Source organism: Rhizoctonia solani, chromosome 7 (assembly GCF_016906535.1).
Source record: "Rhizoctonia solani chromosome 7, complete sequence".
Classification (NCBI taxonomy): domain Eukaryota; kingdom Fungi; phylum Basidiomycota; class Agaricomycetes; order Cantharellales; family Ceratobasidiaceae; genus Rhizoctonia; species Rhizoctonia solani.
The window spans coordinates 2,283,597-2,303,118 of NC_057376.1; the positions used below are offsets into that span (position 1 = coordinate 2,283,597).

The 19,522-nt window shown below is 47.0% G+C and overlaps 5 protein-coding genes across 5 annotated transcripts; 1 reads left to right on the forward strand and 4 right to left on the reverse strand.

The window, feature by feature from the left end:
- Window positions 1-209: 209 nt before the first annotated feature.
- Window positions 210-3,806, reverse strand: RhiXN_06877 (Zinc finger, BED-type predicted; the record flags this gene model as incomplete). The annotated part of the gene is made up of 12 exons (XM_043326693.1): window positions 210-305; window positions 354-664; window positions 730-967; window positions 1,026-1,163; window positions 1,213-1,377; window positions 1,437-1,728; window positions 1,788-2,149; window positions 2,199-2,622; window positions 2,683-2,891; window positions 2,942-2,998; window positions 3,069-3,285; window positions 3,337-3,806. The coding sequence occupies 12 exons, from the start codon at window positions 3,804-3,806 to the stop codon at window positions 210-212; spliced, it is 2,979 nt and encodes a 992-aa protein (XP_043182125.1).
- Window positions 3,807-4,070: 264 nt separating this feature from the next.
- RhiXN_06878 (MYND Zn-finger protein) lies at window positions 4,071-6,798 on the forward strand (the record flags this gene model as incomplete). The annotated part of the gene is made up of 9 exons (XM_043326694.1): window positions 4,071-4,091; window positions 4,194-4,308; window positions 4,397-4,605; window positions 4,629-5,466; window positions 5,569-5,819; window positions 5,889-5,953; window positions 6,021-6,420; window positions 6,494-6,619; window positions 6,661-6,798. 9 exons carry the CDS (start codon window positions 4,071-4,073, stop codon window positions 6,796-6,798), a joined length of 2,163 nt encoding a protein of 720 aa, XP_043182126.1.
- Window positions 6,799-13,224: 6,426 nt separating this feature from the next.
- RhiXN_06879 (uncharacterized protein) lies at window positions 13,225-13,734 on the reverse strand (the record flags this gene model as incomplete). Its single annotated transcript, XM_043326695.1, has 2 exons — window positions 13,225-13,550; window positions 13,608-13,734. The coding sequence occupies 2 exons, from the start codon at window positions 13,732-13,734 to the stop codon at window positions 13,225-13,227; spliced, it is 453 nt and encodes a 150-aa protein (XP_043182127.1).
- A 1,400-nt stretch (window positions 13,735-15,134) lies between these two features.
- Window positions 15,135-18,582, reverse strand: RhiXN_06880 (Helicase conserved C-terminal domain; the record flags this gene model as incomplete). The annotated part of the gene is made up of 11 exons (XM_043326696.1): window positions 15,135-15,560; window positions 15,620-15,793; window positions 15,859-16,194; window positions 16,257-16,422; window positions 16,518-17,002; window positions 17,069-17,241; window positions 17,292-17,343; window positions 17,406-17,665; window positions 17,726-18,268; window positions 18,325-18,501; window positions 18,555-18,582. 11 exons carry the CDS (start codon window positions 18,580-18,582, stop codon window positions 15,135-15,137), a joined length of 2,820 nt encoding a protein of 939 aa, XP_043182128.1.
- Window positions 18,583-18,723: 141 nt separating this feature from the next.
- RhiXN_06881 (ATP-dependent DNA helicase) lies at window positions 18,724-19,429 on the reverse strand (the record flags this gene model as incomplete). Its single annotated transcript, XM_043326697.1, has 2 exons — window positions 18,724-18,822; window positions 18,878-19,429. 2 exons carry the CDS (start codon window positions 19,427-19,429, stop codon window positions 18,724-18,726), a joined length of 651 nt encoding a protein of 216 aa, XP_043182129.1.
- Window positions 19,430-19,522: the final 93 nt, after the last annotated feature.

Genomic DNA, 19,522 nt, shown 5'->3' on the forward strand with positions numbered 1-19,522 from the left:
CAATCTGGGTCTTGATATCACATGTTATCAGATTTGTAATGTTTGTATTGTTATCAAATCACTATCATAGCTAGTTGTCAGATACAATCACTTGATACAAAGTTGGGTAGATCTACCCCCAGTCCCGCCTCAAGCCATTGTTGGCATGAAATAAGCTGACGTGCTGTATCAAAAGACATGTTTTGGTAGTCAGACATGACAAGTTTGCATCAAGAAAAAAGCCGCTTGACTGAAACACTTGTTGCAGGAATTGCAAGAATATCCTGAGCAATCTTAGCAAGGATGGGTATATGCGTTTCATTCTCCTAAGATTCATGTCATTTAAGTGTTGAATAGAAGCTCAATGAGCATACCTTCCACCAAACTAATATATCTCCGCCTTGATACCTATATTTTCCATCCAAATAGCTTTGAATTTCTTCTGGGAACAAATTGTTCACCTCATTGCTCATGTCCAAAAGACCATCAATCCACCCAACATGAGATTCTGATGAGCAAGGGCAAGGTATTGGATTGGAATCATTCCTCTTGGAGGCTGATTCTACTTTATATAGCTCATATAAGTATTCAAGGAGCTCCTCTCCACGTTTCATCAACTGTGGCTCAAGCATCCCCCATCTGCGTGTATCTTGGAAATACCTAAGGCGCATTCCTGGGTGAAAAACTAGAGGACAACAAAGTTTGATTGTCAGCAAAAAAATATGTAGTAAATAGAGATGTGATACGCACTTGAAGCAAGCAATGTGAGATTGCTTTTTACAGCTAGATCATAATATTTTTCAAGTTTCTCTTCACCTGCCTTAAGCGCATCGACTAGAGCCTCTGCTGTCTTACTGCCAAGCAAAGATGAACTTAGACGTATGCGGCTTTCAGTAAGCTTCTCCCAAAGTATTGCATAGGTTGGTAGAACCAAGTGTAACACAGTTCTTCCTTGCCTAGAATAATCTTGTGTTGCAGATTCAAAAGGCTGTATATGCAGTATTGTCTATCATTGTAGCTCATTGTAAGAGAGGTTGCAGACATACCTCAAGTATCCTAACAAGTTCGTTAAGTTCATCCCCCTTGTCATCTGTAATTGTCCATTTGCGCTTCAGAGCACGCGCCCTACAAAGCAAAGCCCCAGTCTTGCCATCATCCAGTGTTGCAACATATTGATTGATTGCCTCAAAGACACATAAGCATGAGTACAATAAGCTTCAACAGTAAACTTACCGCTTTTAGGAGAATAGCACAACGTATTTCTGCAAGCACTGAGTTCCACCGTACCCTAACACTTTTAATCACTGCACGCAGCTCTAAGCCAAGTGCTCGAGTTATTGTATGCATTCGCTTTCGATGTGCTGCACTTGAGGTAATGTCAACAACAATACTATGTACCTAGCCAATATATATATTGGTTGTTAATAATCTAAAATACCTTACTTTTTACCACATACCTTTTGTACACAATTAAGTTTGTCACCCAACGCAACCTGAGTAGGCTGAGAGTCTAGAATTGCTACTATTTGTGGCTGATTCACGGTCTCTGTGTTGTTCAACTCCTCATCCAAAGCATCAACTAGTGCTGGATGGGTAGCCAATTTGTTCTCTTCACCTCGCAGCCGCTCCTCTTCTTCCAGGACTTCAGCGCTTTGTTCAAGAATTTTGCCTTCTTCAAATGCTTTAGCAAGGGAATATGTCTCATCATTTTCTATTGGATCCATCGCTTTTAAGTTCGAGAGAATTGCTCTGTGGTTCATAGAATCAAAACGCTTGAAATATTTGAATGGCACCCAAATACAACTCACCCACATACTAGATGTAAAGCATGACACAGGCAAGTAACAGACATGTGGCTGACATTGAGGCGAAACCCATACTTCTTAGAGAGCCACGCCGAGAGCTCGTTATTCATAGTCCGGTTATTTGAGGCATTGTCGGTAACACTTGCAATAACATTTCTTGCCGCATTCATGTGGTCCAGGGATCTAAATATCCGGCGCCCCATTCCTGCACCCGTGTGATCGGCGTCAAGATGGACAATGTCCAGTACAAACTCTTGCATATTCCAGGACTTGTCAATAAATGTGACAACAACCCCACCAAGTGAATACACAAAACTCTTGCTTGTCCATGCGTCACTTGTGATCGCAAAGCGTGAGTTTTGTGCCTAAAAAGTACTTAATACTAAACTTGGATGAAATGTCCAATGAGCTTACACTTAAGACTTGCCGAACACGTCTGCTCAACACCTCGTATAGTTTGTTCAAGTCCTTGCGCATTGTCGAGTGCACTGGTAGGTCAAGGTCGGGGCTAACCATTGCAAACACCTGTCGCATGCCTCTACCTTCGCCAAACGTTAAGGGATAATTGTCCCGCACAACTCCCTGGATTAGAACAGATCGGAATGCCAATGGCGTAATGACAATCGGACCAGGACGGGGGTTGGCAGACTTGAACATTTCGCCAAGGGACGCTTGAGCCAATGTGAGCGTTTCGGCATGTCGATTTGTGCGCTGCTTCACCGTCAATTTGTACTGTGTTGGTAATTTCTCGCAGGATTTGAGATGCCCAGCCAAATTTGTGGCACTTATCTTCTCCTTTGAGACGTCCTCTTGGGTCCGAGGAAAATGGTGTACTGATCTATCCAATCAACACACATGTGAATTATCGGAATTTTGGAATTTACCATGATGCACTTACGGGCAGTATTTACACTTATAGGCCCATGCCGGCCTATTCGTATTTGGATAAAAACTTGCTTCTGGTTTGTTGTGATGAGCAAATGCCCATTCCCGAACAATTGCAGATCGACCTCGCTTCCTCCCGACGCATATAATCGAATTTGTACTCGGATTTACATGACTCTGTTTATCCTCCACTCCCCCAGTACTACCCATCGAGTTAATTGTCTAAAAATACAATCAGTACCAAGGATGCTATGAATTTGTGGGAATCATACCTTCTGCCGCTTTCTCTTATGTCGTTGTACCTCGGACATATTCAAGTTGTCATCTGGCTGTAGTGGACAGTAGCTATATTAGGCTCCCGATCATCTTTTCTTGATAATTTATTACATAGTTACTTACCTGAGCATCATCGCCCTCAGACTCACTCGAAGTTTCACCTGATTCGGAGCCAGAGGCTCCAGAGTGTGGGCTGAAATCCGAGTCGCTCGAGCTATTGGCCCCACCCTGCTTAGCTCCTAAAGCTTTGGTTGCACGGACAGATTTATGCCGGCGGCTATCACCATGGCGCCGTTTCTTGAGAGGTTTGTCTTGGGGATCTTGGGGAAGTGATTTGATACTTCGAGATCTTCAGCTCTCGGCAGAAAACTGAAACAAGAACAGCACTTACCGGGCATAGACAAGGTCTGTCAGTTGTCCAACCTTCAACTCCGTGAGATGTGATGCGCCTGAATCCAGTTTTGGCGATCGAGCACACTCCTCGAAGAATTGGATGACAATATCCATGCCGCATGAGCCACGAAGAATATTGTCGAGAGGGTCGGCGTTAGATCCGGGAATACGAGAAAAACAACGAGTGAATGCTTGGTCTATTGTCTCAAAAATGGCTCCTGTAATGTTTTGCGGCTTGAGACTGAAGTTTCGCCAGACTATTCCCTCATTCGATCCCTCAGGGGTCGATAGGGGTAACTTTGCGGTTGCTGCTTTGAGACGTTCAATTGCAGCAAGTAGCGACGCATTTGGTAGGGCAGAGCCAGCCATGAGGTGAGAGCTTGAAGCAACTGCAAGAGGGATGCAACGTGTTAGGAAAACGTTAGAACGGCGAAGTGCGATATGCCTCGGGTGCCGAGGGATTATCATGATGTCAGATATTAGTTTATTGATTGCTAGAAAATTCGATTATATCATATCTTTATCTTATCAAACTGTATCACATTTCGGTGGATTATCTGATTCAAATCTAACTTCCACGTGATCATATTCTATCATAAGAATCATGATAAGGCCCATTATCATCGACAGCCCTAATCCAGTGATGTTGGATTGTAACTTTGTTGTGGCTGCCGAGCTTGCTGCCTCGCAAGAGGGGCCGCTCGGTTAGCTTGGCGCTAGTTGTGTCTAAGCATGTTATTGTTGTTACCGCTGGTTCGTGCATCATCGCATGTATCCCCACACCCGGCACCCCCTTCCCCTATCAAATCGATCCCCTTGCCACGCGCAAGCTTAGTCTCGCATTTCAGTGCATAGTCAATATTGGACTACGCGGCTCAACATATCCGACGCCGCGTTGTCCAGGCTGGTGCCCTCGGAGTCGTTAGTTGCATCCTCGCCGTCTGGCTCAAGGGCAAAGGATTCGCAATCGGTAAGCATATCGGTCTCACTGCCCGCGACGATGCAATTCGTCATGCATCCCCTGAACTCTTACGAACTCTTACTAATTCACATTGCAGGCCCATCGGCCACTGGTTTCGGTGCTCCTCGAGAGTCCCGTGCAGTTCGCGTGCGCAGGCGAGAAGAGGCCCTCGAACGCCAGCGCGCCCTCGATCTTCCCCGCGCCCTCGAGCACGCAACCTCATCTAACAACCTGCGGGCGCGTGCGATTGCACAACCACAACCTCGCATCGCCACCACCACTGCTCCCCCTCCGGCTCTCCCCCCTGTACGAACCAATACATACCCAAGCCCAGTTCGGAAGAAGCCGACGAGGATATGAGCGGTGCAAGCAGTATGGGCCCCTCACCAAGTCCTCCACCTCCCGCTATCGGACGAAGCATGTCCAATGATTCGGATGGAGGTTATGTGGGAGTCCCATCGCTCCCCGCACCAAGCGGTCCTTCGGGTGCATTTGCAGTCTCTAGCGGCTCCCATGCGCGCTCATTCGATATCCGCACTGCATCTCCCATCCCCATTGCCTCCAACTCTTCCGTTATGGGCCGTGCCATCTCACCCAACACGGCCCAATCATCCGACGCCTCGGCCAATGCCACCCCTGTTGGCTCGGGCACGCCTACTGGGAGTGTAGTCGTACCTGGACGCGATCGCAGCGGGACCGTCGTCGGGAGGCCCATCTGGGATAATGAAGGCGGGCCAAGGCAGGTCGCTCAACCGGTCGCAAGGCCAACTTGGTCCGATGCGGACGAAACACCCACGCGAGAGGTTACAACCACGGGCAGACGAGGGACGATAACGCGCAGGCCTCGTCGAGAACGAGATACGGATGGGGATGACACTGAAGCTGATGGGGACGACCAAACGGCCCAGCAAGGCGAGTGCCGTACGATTGGCATTGTCGACGCTGCGGATGGAGACGGTACAATGGCGATGGATATGACGGGCGAGGGTGTCGGCGTTGGTGTCGTCGCACTCGAACAAAATGACGACTTGGCGATGGGCGCTCCGCCCGGGGCCCCAGGTGCCATCGGAACTCCAAGGGCTCGGATCGCTCCTGGTACGGAGCTTACGCCCCGAGCGAGCATTGCCACCCTTGGTGCTCAGATAGAGCAAACCGCGCAAGAAACTCGTCTGTCCGTCCCTGTCAACCCTGGACCGTATGGCGACGCGGAGGTCTTGTTCAGCCTCCAGCTACTCGCTTACCTTAGCAAATATCCACACGTCTGACAAGCCTTTTACGAAACTCCCGCGACCCTCCGTGCGCTCGTCGACGCGAGTAACGAGCCCAAACCTTCGGCCCAACCGCTCTCCAGTACTGCCCAGTCGCCCAATGTTTTCTCCCTGGTCGAGCGATTCACTCTCCGCCCCTCCCCCTCTGAAACCACTCTCCCCCGGCTCCCCCACGAAATACAATACTGGGTCGGCGTAATCATGCGCAACGCATGCCGAAAAGACGATCAGCGGGGCGGAATTCGACAGTGCGTCAACATGTTATGTGGGCGATTGGAAGAGTTCCCTAGAGAGTTTGCCAAGTGCTGACGGTGTCGCAAGGCCAAGTACTGCGGCAAAGAGTGCCAGAGTAAGGCCTGGGCAGAAGGACATCGATTCTGGTGTAGGTGAGTGACCGTTTTACCAAAACTTATTTATTTCTCATTCACTTGGGACTAACTTGTCTATTTACAGCGCCTGTGAAGAAGAGGACTCCCAGACCGTGGTTGCTCGCACGGGCTCTTCCGCCAACACCGTTCCCCCCGCCGCCGTCGCAACCGAAGTCAAGGTCCCAACCCGACGCGGCCTTACCAACACTGTCACACGTGCATTGGTCAATATCGCCCGCGGGATGACAGGAAGAGCGAACACTACGGTGCAGCAACCGCAAGCACAGCCAGTGCCTACAAACCTGCCAACAGTCGGGCCAGGTGCGGGATTTAGGTTCGGTGCAGCGGCGGCAGAACACACAGAAGGGGATGGGCCGACGCAGGCGCAAGGGTTAGCTGGTGGGGTTCAGGCACGACCAGGGAATTTCCAGGCGCAACTACTGAGGTACGCTAGGATGGCCGCAGCTGCCAGAGGTGTTCGGCCGGTGAGTCTAGTCCCTTGTGTTTTTTGAGTATCGCTTACCCCAAGTTGGTGGCTGGCCCTGCCTGCGCGAGCAGCCAATCCACCCTCAGCAGGTTGGGCTGGTCCACCGCGAGGAGGAGTTGCGTTCTTCAATGAACCTGCTCAGGCGGCCGATGCAGGCCCGTGTTGACAAACTCAAGGACCAGAGACAGCTCGGCGAAGTAGTGGGACAATGCCCAGTCAAGGGGTTGGCTCAAACCAGGGCGCGGAGCCAAACAACCCGTGGAACGTTGTCCCCGTACAGCAAGTCTCGCCCGTTCCAAGCGCCCCTCATACAACACCTCAGCACGCAAATCGACCATTGGACGGAGATGGAGACGATGACATGGTTCTCGAGTGAATAATAGCTGAGGTGGGAAATATCTGTCGTGTCTTTGCTCCCCCCCCCCCCCATCAAACGTGTTGTATAATAATGTAGTGAACCCTTTTTTTTTGTTTGTTTTGTCATTCCTTGCTATTGGTATATGGGCTCTGCACAATTACATTACAATATATACACTTTTCACCAATAACTAGCAAAACATAAACTTAGAGCATGCCATGTAGGGAGATGGGCAGCATCTTGTCCCGAGAATTGTAGGTCAATGGTACCCAATTTGGAAGCTTGCAGATTGCAAGATTTTTGGTCCCAGACAAGCAACCTTCCTTCCACCCTTGGCTGGTTGCAACATGTGTGCTCTTTGAGTCCAGGCCTTATTTTGTAACTAGATCTCAACAAGAGCCCTTGCATATTCTGGTTTGGGTGGGGTAAGTGTGGTTAAGCAGGAAGTTTGCTGCGCTTTTTTGGACTTTTGACGGTCAGTATTGTGCTGGGTTCCATACCAACAGACCAATGTGTATTTTATGGACGGTATGTAAAATATAATGATATAGCAGTACTTTCACATAACCATGTTGGAGTTGTGGGGTAAGAGGTAACTAAGGAGCTGCATCAAGGATCCGTCCTGAGATAATACCTTTGTAGACTCTATTTCACAAATAGCTGCCCCAATGACTTGGGCAGCACCGCTCAGATGTAGAACCTTGACACACAACACATGAAACGCAAGGTACCAGCAGTCAGGAAGTTCCAGGTCAGGGTTTGTACTACTGAATGTGACAATTGGGGGGAGGCCAACAGAGATCAAGTGGTCTCTGGCCAATTCAATAGGTGTGGTACTGTCCCTACAATATGTCAGGCCCTTGTACACACAGTTGTTCAAGCTAACCCACCTTGATTGGATCAAGTCAAATGCCCAGACTGTCCTGTACATGGTCACATGACCAGTACAAGTGGTTGCATGCTGGCCCAAGCCCAAATCTGGGGGGTAGCAGGTGTAATCATGGGTTATTACAAAGTAGTAGGTTGGTGGTAGGTTGAACCAAGCTACACTGCAGGGTGGCCCAAGCTACACTGCAGGGTGAAATGTGAGATGGCACAGGGTGGGAACCAGGTGGACACAACCCACATATGGTGTTAGGGTGGATTATAGGGAAAGCATCAGCCCTCCTACAAAAAGTTGCGTACTTTACACACAACAATACCACCATCCCCTAAGTTAGGGTGAGTCATGTGACAACTGACCACCCATGCCACACAGAATTGCGTACCACATGCAGAAGTATAGCACCATGGTCAATGTAAGGGTGAGTCACATGATCAATGATTACTCCTTGTACTCACAGTTGCGTACCAAGTATGCAGCTATATGACCCACAATCATGTTAGGGTGAGTCACATGACCACCCATCACTCTACTCATGCAGAGTTGCGTACTTGGTACGCAACTATACCACCCACATTTATGTTAGGGTGAATCACGTGACCACCCACCACTCTACTCATGCAGAGTTGCATACTTGGTATGCAACTATATCACACACAATTGTGTTAGGGTGAGTCACATGACCACCCACCGCTCTACTCATGCAGAGTTGCGTACTTGGTACGCAACTATATCACACACAATTGTGTTAGGGTGAGTCACATGACCACCCACTGCTCTACTCATGCAGAGTTGCATACTTGGTACGCAACTATATCACACACAACTGTGTTAGGGTGAGTCACATGACCACCCACCGCTCTACTTGTGCAGAGTTGTGTACCAAGTACGCAACTATACCACCCACAGTTATGTTAGGGTGAGTCACATGACCACCACCGCTCTACTCATGCAGAGTTGCGTACTTGGTACGCAACTATATCACACACAATGGTGTTAGGGTGAGTCACATGACCACCCACCGCTCTACTCATGCAGAGTTGTGTACCAAGTACGCAACTGTACCACCCACAGTTATGTTAGGGTGAGTCACATGACCACCACCGCCCTACTCATGCAGAGTTGCGTACTTGGTACGCAACTATATCACACACAGTTGTGTTAGGGTGAGTCATGTGACCATCCACCACTCTACTCATGTAGAGTTGCGTACCAAGTACGCAACTATATCACACACAACTGTGTTAGGGTGAGTCACATGACCACCAACTGCTCTACTTGTGCAGAGTTGCATACCAAGTATGCAACTATACCACCCACAGTTATGTTAGGGTGAGTCACATGACCACCCACCGCTCTACCCCCTACTATTTTTTAAGGATGTACTGGCGCTGTCCCCCCTTTGATTGTTTTATGCAAAATGTCTCTTGACGTTTTGCAGCTAAGCTTACAACTTTGAGAACCCAGTATGTGATAGCCAGATGTCTCAAAAACCTTACATATAGCTCTATAATTATTTTTAATCACAACATTGCGTGTACTCAACAAAACATTTGACCTATCTTGTTTGACCCACCTATGAATGCACCCTCAGTCTGGTGATCCAACACAGAAGATTAGCCACTACTGACCAAGCATGAAACAATCAACAAGCGCACCAGTTTGCAAGAACAGCAACTGACTTGGGATCTTTGATTATGTACATAGATTTGCAAAATCACTAATATATACAGATAATATTACTACATACAAACACACTGGCTACAGCTGAGGTGGGAGTGTGGGTTTGGTCACCATCACTGGTACTTGCTCAATAGCTTTGTGGTTGTGATCAACCGTGGGGCTGGTTCAACAAGGGCAAGTAACGCAAAAGAGATTAGAATATTGAGGGAGAGGAACTTGTTGAGTGTGTTTATAGCAAGCATACAAGAATCTAGGAACAGTCAGATCATTGCCACTGAGTCACAGACAAAAAACAAGTTTATCTTTGTTGTCATCATACTTGTTGTCTGAGTCTCTGCGGCGCTGCAATACTTGACAGGGGTAAGGAGTTATGTTGCTGCGGCTACATAGCACACATATATATATATATATTCAATGGCCCAAGAGGCGCATACATCAAGTCTCATGCACAGAATAGATTTGGGAGTATATGTGCAATTTATTTTGATTATGATTTCAGAAACAAAGTCTATTTTACATGGACCATTCCTTATGGAAAGGCAATAGATGAGGTCCAAGCACTGGCACAGCCTAGTAGTGTTGCGTATGAGCCAAGTTTAGCCAAGCCAAGCCAACTTGCTTGTGCTAGAGTAAGCAGGCTTGTGGTTACTTGGTGTGATGATTAAGCAATTTGTGCCCTGGCTTGTGTGATGGGTCCATTCCGTTGGGTTATACATATATTCAGCCTGGTTTGGTACGGTGCATGCACAATACATAAAATGATAATGAGGCTTAAGTTAGTATGTACATGGAATCAATAACTTCCAACTATTCTTCATTCTTGCAAGTCTTGCTCTCAAACAGATGAGAGACACAATTGAAACCATTGGGCTTGATCTCAATCCCAGTCTCTGTAACACCGTCCAGACGGTCTCTGCGGTGCCAACGCAACATGTGCTTCAAAACTTGCAGATATTCAACGTTCAAAGCAGAGAAGCAAGTTCTCTGAGCAGTTACGGTCAACTTGCTTGACAAGAATACTTGTTTAGACAATACAGACAAGCCTTGCGCAAGGAGGACGTTCATTGCAATCTAGTACAGTATTGGGTGTGTATACTGATGATTCTGCCAATAAATAATAAACTTGACTCCCCCTTTTATTTTTATAAGTTTTTACCACCATTTTAATTCAAAATACATAACATATTGAGCTCAGTGAAACTTGGCAGAAACCCAGCAAAAATGCAACGCAAAGGTACTTCACACCTCATCCCAATTGCCTTCCAGCCTATCATACTATTGCAATGTGCTTAATTCAACAATCCCAACCGTTCCCCAAACTCAATCCTTGGAGACAGAGCTGTAGAAATACCATGTATATAGTAGTAAATACAAGAAGGATCTGGAATGTACTGGAACATGCATGTAATTGAGTCAAGCAACAATACCTAGTCATTTACTAGATGACTTGACTATAATGTAAAGGTATAAATACGGGTGCACTCAACCGTATAGTACCTCATCCTCTCTTTCTCTATTCACACTACTGTCTTTACTATTGTTTTGTATTGATATAACTCTATTTACAAACTTATTCTTTCTACAAGAGCAAAAAAAAAAGGCACATTTATTCTTTTCCTTGGCTATATCTGCACTAAAACAAACTCCGTACAACTACACCCATTGGCAAGTGTTTGCTCATGCCAATACTGTCTATCTATGGTATACATCAGGTAAGCAAAAGACCAAGCCAGACCCTCAATCATCACACGGTTGCCCTGAATCAACCCCACCTGATCCCAGCTTGTGAACCTTATTCTGCAAGGTAAGCCAAGTGCAAATTGCCCACCCTTGGCCTCAGATGCAACACTACAGCCTAGCACAGCCGCCGCCGTACGGGCCAAATCCGTCCTGTCCCAACGGACCAATTTAGGACAAGGAATTTAGAAGAAATTCTTATGGAAACGCACCCATTGGGTACGTTTCCGTAAGGATTTCTTCTAAATTTGTCGTCCTAAATTGGTCCGTTGGGACGGGACGGACTTGGTCCGCACAGCAGAGGCTGTGCTAGTGCCTGGACCTCATGTATTGCCTTTCCGTAAGGAACGGTCCATGTAAAATAGACTTGACTTCTAAAATCATAATTGAAATATTGATTCTATGCGTGAGACCTAATAAAAACACCTCTTGGGCCATTGAAGTTGTATATATATGTAGTACATCCACGTTGCTCGGTATGGAAGTCAAGGGCGGCTTAGATGGAGTGGAGGCACAATCTTTGCCTTTCTGGCCGTGAGTTGTGTTGGAGATAGACAAAGGATTTGTGCTAGACATTGCAGCTAAGCATACGTGATAGCCGGTTGGAGACAGCTACAATAGGGGCGCTTGCTATTTATTGACAATGGCCCCTATCCCATGTCTTAGACAAGAAATAATGATTATTTGACAAATATATGCAATTGCCTTAAGTCAGCAACATCCCAATAAGGTAAGAGATTGGCGGGATGTTATCTTATCAGCGCAATCAAGTGTCATTTCATAGCTAAATACATCCTTAATAAATAGCAGGGGGGGTTGATCCCCCCCTGCTAAATAGGTGGTCCAGATATTTAGAACACCCTCCTTCAGCGTCTAGATCTGTATCCAACGCATTTCACAAGGTGGATGTACTACATATATATACAACTTCAATGGCACAAGAGGTGTTTGTATTAGGTCCCATGCATAGAATCAATATTTCAATTATGATTTTATAAGTAAAGTCTATTTTACATGGACCATTCCTTACAGAAAGGCAATACATGAAGTCCAAGCGCTAGCACAGCCTCCGCCGTGCGGGCCAAGTCCGTCCTGTCCTGACAGAACAATTTAGGACAACAAATTTAGAAGAAATCCTTACAGAAATGTACCCATTGGCTGCCTTTCTGTAACAATTTTAGAACGTCCCAGACGTTCTAAAAGTCAGTTTAGAAATGAGGCCCAGTCCAGATGCAGATCACACCGTGGAACTTGGTGTGGAATGCGCTTGGACGCAGATTTGGATATTGGAGGGGGGGGGGGGTTTTAAACTTCTAAAATCTTTTTTTAGAGAGGGGGGGTATCTCCCCCTTTTATTTTGTAAAGCACGTATCAAGCTTTAGAATGGAACAAGATCAAGCTGATAAGATAAGGCCCTGAAGATTTGTAACCAAATTGGGAGTTTGGCGCTTTGCAGTGACTGCATATATTCCAACAGTAATTACAATATATTAGAGACAGGGGATAGGGGTGGCGCAAACAAAAAGCAGCCTCCCCTGTCCTCAGTCCTCTGCGCTCTCCCACCTGTACAAACTTGCTCCCCACTCACCGCTTCAATATGCCTGCTGAGAACGCGTGATCCAACCCCAGGCCCTTGCGGAAAGGCAAGGGCCACGCCAATGTGCCTCTTGAGCCCAAGTGTCCTCTTTGTAGTCAAAGCATTTAAGGGAGTTCATTGTACCAAGTTATTCAATTACATCCTTGAGCTGTTATACAGCCCTTTATATACTTTTGTAGCTTCATATATGACATATGATAACATATGCCTGCATACACTGGATAATTGGGGCAGACTTGGTACAGGAGTAAAATTGAATTGAATTCAAATTTTACTTTTAGAACGCAATTTCTATTTGCATGGGCCATGGCTTACAGAAAGGCATTTTGGACAGGTCTACTTGTTGGACCAAGCTTGCACAGCCTCCTGTGTGCGGGCCAATTCCAAGCCATCCCAGCAGACCATTTTAGGAGACCAATTATTTCTAAAATCCTTACGGAAAGACACCCATTCTATGTCTTTCTAAAGGGGGCCCTATGGCTTGTTATACAATATAATATTATTAAGCACTTGCCAGTGAATTGCTATACAGATTTTCAAATTGTTACTTTTTTGCGTCAACAGAGTGATTACTAGCTGAGAGTTTTGATGCTTTCAGACGGAACACCTTCCTCTGTGAGCTTCCACCTCCTGTGACTACTGAGTGCCCAGATGTAGTAGGTGCTGTGGAGCTAGACCCAGGCTGTAATTGCAACAGCTGCTCCAGTGTAGCAGTAGCTGCTCTTGGCTGCGCACTTCCAGATGGCCTGGGAACAATTGGTGCTTGTCTTGAAGAGCTACCACTGGCAGCTGGATCTGTATGTGTTGGCATGCTGCTTGGTGGATCCATGGACGGTGCTGTGCGCTTCTTGGGTGGCACCAATATTGGCCCTTGAACAGATAACATGTGTCAACCTTGGCAGAAAATGTGTTTAAATGAATCCATACCTGTCGCAGATAAAGGCTGACTTGGCTGTGTTGTTGCCGCAGCCACCAATGACGGGTCAGAAGAAGAGTGATCAAGTCTTGCCTTTTTTGCATGGAACTTAGTCTTTTGTTGACTACTGGCCACCATTGTCCGGGCACCAATGGCATTTGGTGTAGTGGTAGGTACACCCTGGGATACTTCACAACGTTAATATTCTCTTTGCACTCCGCAATCAATATCCAAGAAGAACTTACTCAACAACTCATCAGTCTGTTCTGTGCTTCCTGTTGTTGTAGACACACTCAATACCAGGGAATTTATTCCCATTTTCTCGATTTTAAACGAAGTTAAACGGACGACATTTTCAATCACGTGATCTCGGCGCTTATATCATACGCTAAGCGCCAAGCCACGTCCCCATCCGCGCTTACTCATCACACGTAGCCACCTCCACCTATGACGTCATCATGACACGTCAGTGACACGTATGCATGAGTAAGGCTGACTGCGGAGCGGGGTTCTTATTTGAATAGGTTTTGCATATTCTGTAATTGTAATTAGTCACTCTCTGTAATATATAAGGAGGCCAACCGACCATGGTAACACCCAGGTCAATTACCTCTTGTTGCACTCCACACATTGTACGAGGCCTTACAGCCGGTAACACTCAGGTACACGCCTTAAGCATTGTTCTCACTGTACTTACGTAGCTCGCCGCTGCCTTATAGCGCGTGGTCACCGTAGTTAGGTAGCTCGTCGTTGTAGGTAGCATCCCCACCGCCTTAGGCGGTTTCTTACTCAGTACATATGGCCACAAGCGCCCGCTGCCTCGACGCCCCTTAAAGGACGTCTAGGACACCTGTTGATAATGTTGGAAGAGGTTGCATGCTCTGTGTTGTAGGGACTACTGTCAGAATACGTTGCTCCTGATCAGCAATGGTCAAACTTTATCTAGGCTGGAGCAACATACAATTGTGTTGTAGACACAATCAATACCAGGGAATTTATTCCCATTTTCTCAAATTTAAACAAAGACAAACGGACTACATTTTCAATCACGTGATCTCGGCGCTTATATCATACGCTAAGCGCCGAGCCACGTCCCCATTCGCGCTTACTCATCACACGTAGCCACCTCCACCTATGACGTCATCATGACACGTCAGTGACACGTATGCATGAGTAAGGCTGACTGCGGAGCGGGGTTCTTATTGGTTATGGTATTGCATATGATTGTATTTGTAATTAGATAGTTCTGTAATATATAAGGAGGCCAACCAACCATGGTAACACCCAGGTTGATTACCTCTTGTCGCATCCCATCACTGTATGAGGACCTTAGGTCCAGTAACTACTTAGCTTACTAGTTCTACATTGCCTTAAGCAACTTCTACACTGTACTTAGATAGTTTGTTGTCACCCTTACAGGCCTTGTCACCGTAGTATAGTTGGCCGTTGTTGTAGGTAGCTTGCTCACCGCCTTACGCGGTTCTTACTTAGACACACCCGGCCGCAAGCGCCCACCTCCTCGACGTCCTTACAGACGTCTAGGACAAATTGCTTGAGGGAGCACCAGAAACCTGTGATCCCAGTGCCTTGGCTAGGGCTAGCTTTTGAACAGCATTTGCATCTTGAGAGCATTGTTCATTTTGGCTTTTTCTCTTGTGTGGCCCAGCTTTGGAAGTGGATGGTTTTGTACCCTTTGTTGAAGGGACTGCAGGGATCTCCTCCAAGTCAAGCTCATCGTGATCATTGGAGTGTGGCTGAGCAATTTCCGAGTACACAGTTTGCAAGGTTCTTTGCAAGCTCAGGAAATGGTTAGAGAGCTGTGCCTTACTATCTGCGTAAACATTCAGGGCCAGATCAATTCCCTCTGGCGCCATGATGTTGTATACAGCTACATCTTGCAGCTGCCCAGGGCAATCAACGCAACCCGTGGTTTGGTCAAGCTCAAGCCCAGACCAAACACTGCTCTGCAGATGGGAAAATCTGTTAGACAAACTGAGTGATGCAAACATTGAGCCATACATACTACAATGATCACAACTGAGGCTTCCACCAAGTTGAGACCAGCTGAGCCTACATTGCTGATGATCATGATTTGGCATGATGGGTCATTGGCAAACTTCTCAACAGACCGTTGACGCTTGGTGGTAGCCATAGAGCTGTTGTACGTCACATAGTCTTTTTCTTTGAGAGTGAGCATCTGATATAATTTTCAGTCATCAAACGTGAAGCTACAAATAACTTGCAAGAAATAAGAGCACTGACCTTTGCAATGAGTGCTTGGTGCTGCTGAAATTTGACGTATATGAGAAACTTCCGCGGCTTCTTGCTGGGCAAAGGTTCTTGCACAAGCCTTGCTTTATCTAGTGTACCATCCTCAAGCAATGCAACGGGTTTGGGGTTGCCAATCCAGAACCACTCAATCAATCCCATGACACATTGCATCCTTGTGGACATCTTCTGGGGCGGATTCTCCACTGTCCAGTCGTCGGTGACTTTGTTTGTCAAGGTACCATGATCAAGCTCCTGAGCCTGCTCTTCCAGCCGTAGCGCTCCCAGCTTAGCCAGCATACCAGCAAACTTCTGTTCTATCAGGAAGTTCTGATTTGAGATTTGTAAGTATTGGTGTAATCAGCTTATATGGGAAAGCAAATTTGACTCACATGCCACCTGACATTCTTGCAATTGCTCCGTTCCACCTCCCCCTGTGCCTGAGACCCATTCCATGCATTCTCATCTACATCCTCATCCTCATTGTCACCCACATTGTCCTGCGCTTGCTTTCTTTTTTGTCTCTTGGCAGCCTTAGCCTTTTGCGCCAGTTTTGTTCTGTTATAAATCATCAACAAAGTCAGTTGTTGTGTGATAGAATACGGAGACAGGAGATTATATCTGAGAGAAAGGCAAAAAAGGGCAAGACATACTTTTTGCTCTTCTGCTGTGTGTGCTCTTGATTGATGACCCGTTGCATTTCCTTCTCTTCTTCATTCATGGGTGCCCAAGCAATGAACTTCTGTACAAACGGGAGATCCAAGATTTGTCTGCCCAAATAGTCTAAGGACTCATTTGTGCGACAAATCATGATGGGGAGAAGAAGCAAGCGCAACATGTTTAGTGGCTGCTTTGAGACATGAATCATATGGAGGATGCTCCGCTGGTCCTCAGCCTGGTACTTGCTTTCCAGTTCTTCCTTGATCTTAGCAGCGCGGGGGTTGTACAAGGGAATTTTGCCAAGTAAAAGTGCCGCTTGAAGCTCCCTTTCTACTGTGGCTTGAATTACCGCTGTGCTTGTAAGCCTCCAACTTTCATTACCAGTTGACAGCATTTCCTGCATCTTGTTCCAGACCTGAACTCCTTGCTCACCAAGCAATGGCAGGTAGCGCAGGTTCCGTCCAAGAGCAAGCAGGCACTAGTACGCACAGGCGTAACGTAATGTCAATGATGCGCTGGTGTATAACATAGTCAAATGACTTACTTTGAGCAACGTAAACAATGGTGTGGCGGTTGCTCCAATCACCAAGGACAAGGACTGAGTAATGAGCTGAACCCCTTGTTGAGTGTGACTGCTGTTTTGGAGATTGTGTATCTTGTCCACAGCTGCCACCCAAAGCGCATTCCAAAGAGTGAGCCTGCATTGCTGATCCCTGCCTTGAAAGCAGGTGTCTTGCCCTTAGCTTCATACTCCCTTGCATCTTTACCCTTGAATGCAGGAGGGAGCTGTAAGCACCGTTTTGCTTCCTTTGCAATAGCCTGATAAGGTCACCAAATTTATTTAATAGTTCTACCAGCATAGTCAATGAATGTACACTTACCAATAGGTCTGCAATGATAACCACTCGCCCTGCATGCTCCAAGTCTTGTCCAGCTGCAGCGCAGTATGGACCTGTTGGGTCACTGCAGAAGCTCTCAAGGGTGCCGCTCTCAACTGAGTACCGGACAGGAACAAAACTACCAAGCTGGGTAAACTTCTTCCATTGCTCCATCCATTGATTGCCAAGTGTCCGCGGAGTAATGACAATTGATGGCAAATTTGGTATGGTCTTTTGGCCTGCAAAGTATGGCGAGCTTTGCTCTACAGGTCACAGAGTCAGAGTCAACCAAACAGCACATCAGCCACACAAACGCCACTCACCTTGGATAAACATGGGTGTTGCAAGACGCTCTTTGGCTGGCAGTTCCTGTTGCTTATAGTAATGTTGGATCATGCTAATGACCCCAATGATTTGCACCGTCTTTCCAAGTCCAACATTGTTGCACAGTAAAGTTGGTTGGGCGCAATTGCCCACTCTCTGTGTGAAAGCGCCTTCCAAGATTCTGAGAGTGCCTACCACTTGATGCCAAAACGGCACCGCACAAGTTTTGGCCAGTGGAGCCATGTCTTTGGCGCTTTCACCAGTGCCAGGCTCTGCAAACGGGAACTGATCCACACCTGGCAGTCCTAGCTGGGCCCACAGAGCCTCCGTGGACAAGGACTTGAGATGCAATACCCCAATATCCTTGCACCCATCCACCAAACTGTGGAGACCAGAGACACCAACTGTAGGGATAGGAAGCTTGGACTTGTCAAGACAGCCAACTCCATAGCAGTACTCCTCAACATAGTAAGCATAGGCAGCCTGCATTTCTTCTTTGCTTGGACCATCTTGAGTTGACTTGCTTTTAGATTTTGACGCCGCTGGTTCAAGAGTTCCTATAAGCAAATAACTTAAACACAAGCTGGTTGGTACTCACTCAGATCATCCTCAAGACTTCCAAACCCAAGACTTGACCATAACTGCTTCAGTGTACGTTCCCTGGACAGGAAGTGAAGCTCATCAACCTCCTTTGTCCCTATTGCTATCTTCTGCCAATCAGTCAAAGCCCTTGTTGCGTCACACAATGCCTTGGGGGATCTGAGCCTTTGAGCATCTATTATAACAATCCATTAGCTTGGCGTTTTTTGTGAAGCTTGGCTTGCTTACCTTCCAGTTTGCTGTCGACCTTTTGCATTCTAGCACATGATGTGGTTACCTTACGCTTTAAGCTCCGCGCAAGGTTCTCATACTTGCGCTGTGCAAAGCAACAAATTGTAGGGATCAGCTCTGGGACAACAGTCCCACGACTGCTGACCCCTGCATTGCCAAATAGGGCTCAAGCCAAAGCTGCTTGCACATCTTGTTCTTCCAGCCTTGCATGGGTGTCAGCTATAGGCACCTGATGCTCAAGAACACGCTTGGTAGCTGGACGTTCCTGCGTGTATGATTGTGGTCAAATACTGAGACGTACTTGGTCATGTAAAACTCACCCTGTTTAAGCTTCTGTCATCCTTCCAGAGATCGGCAGGAGTAGCCCCAATCTTTCCCAAAGTCTCCTCCACTTGATTCATGACGCCGCCCTTCCTGTTGATTGCAGCCAATACCAGGTTGCAATACGCAGCATACCCATAAGGGTCCGGGCCACCTTTCTTGCCTTGAGTAGTGGACTTGATTGTCTTGCAGATTGGTATCTTCCTCACATAATCCGCCTTCCAGGTATCCCAGAAATATTGCAGGAAGCATTCTGCAGCCTGACGCTCATGGAGCCCAAGTGCCTTCCGGCAATTTTTGGTGATTGAGGCGATTGAAGACTTGGGCATGGTGAGGCCCAGTTCCTTGCTTGAATCCAACTGTGGGTCACTGTTGCCAACTACATCAATCTCAGCATCGTAATAGTCCTCACTACCCTTTAGAGGAAACAGCCCAAAAAGCTCCCTCCACACGTTGCTTGTCCAGGGAGGGCAGGTTAACGGGTGTGACTTGTTCATAGCAGCAGCTTTGAACAGGTAGAGAACGGAGTGGGCAACGGGAGTCAAAGGCATGGTGAGGATCTAAGTGTGATGAGTTAGGTTAGGTTAGGTAGGTTAGGTTGGTTAGGTTAGGTTAGGTTAGGTTAGGTTAGGTTAGGTTAGGTT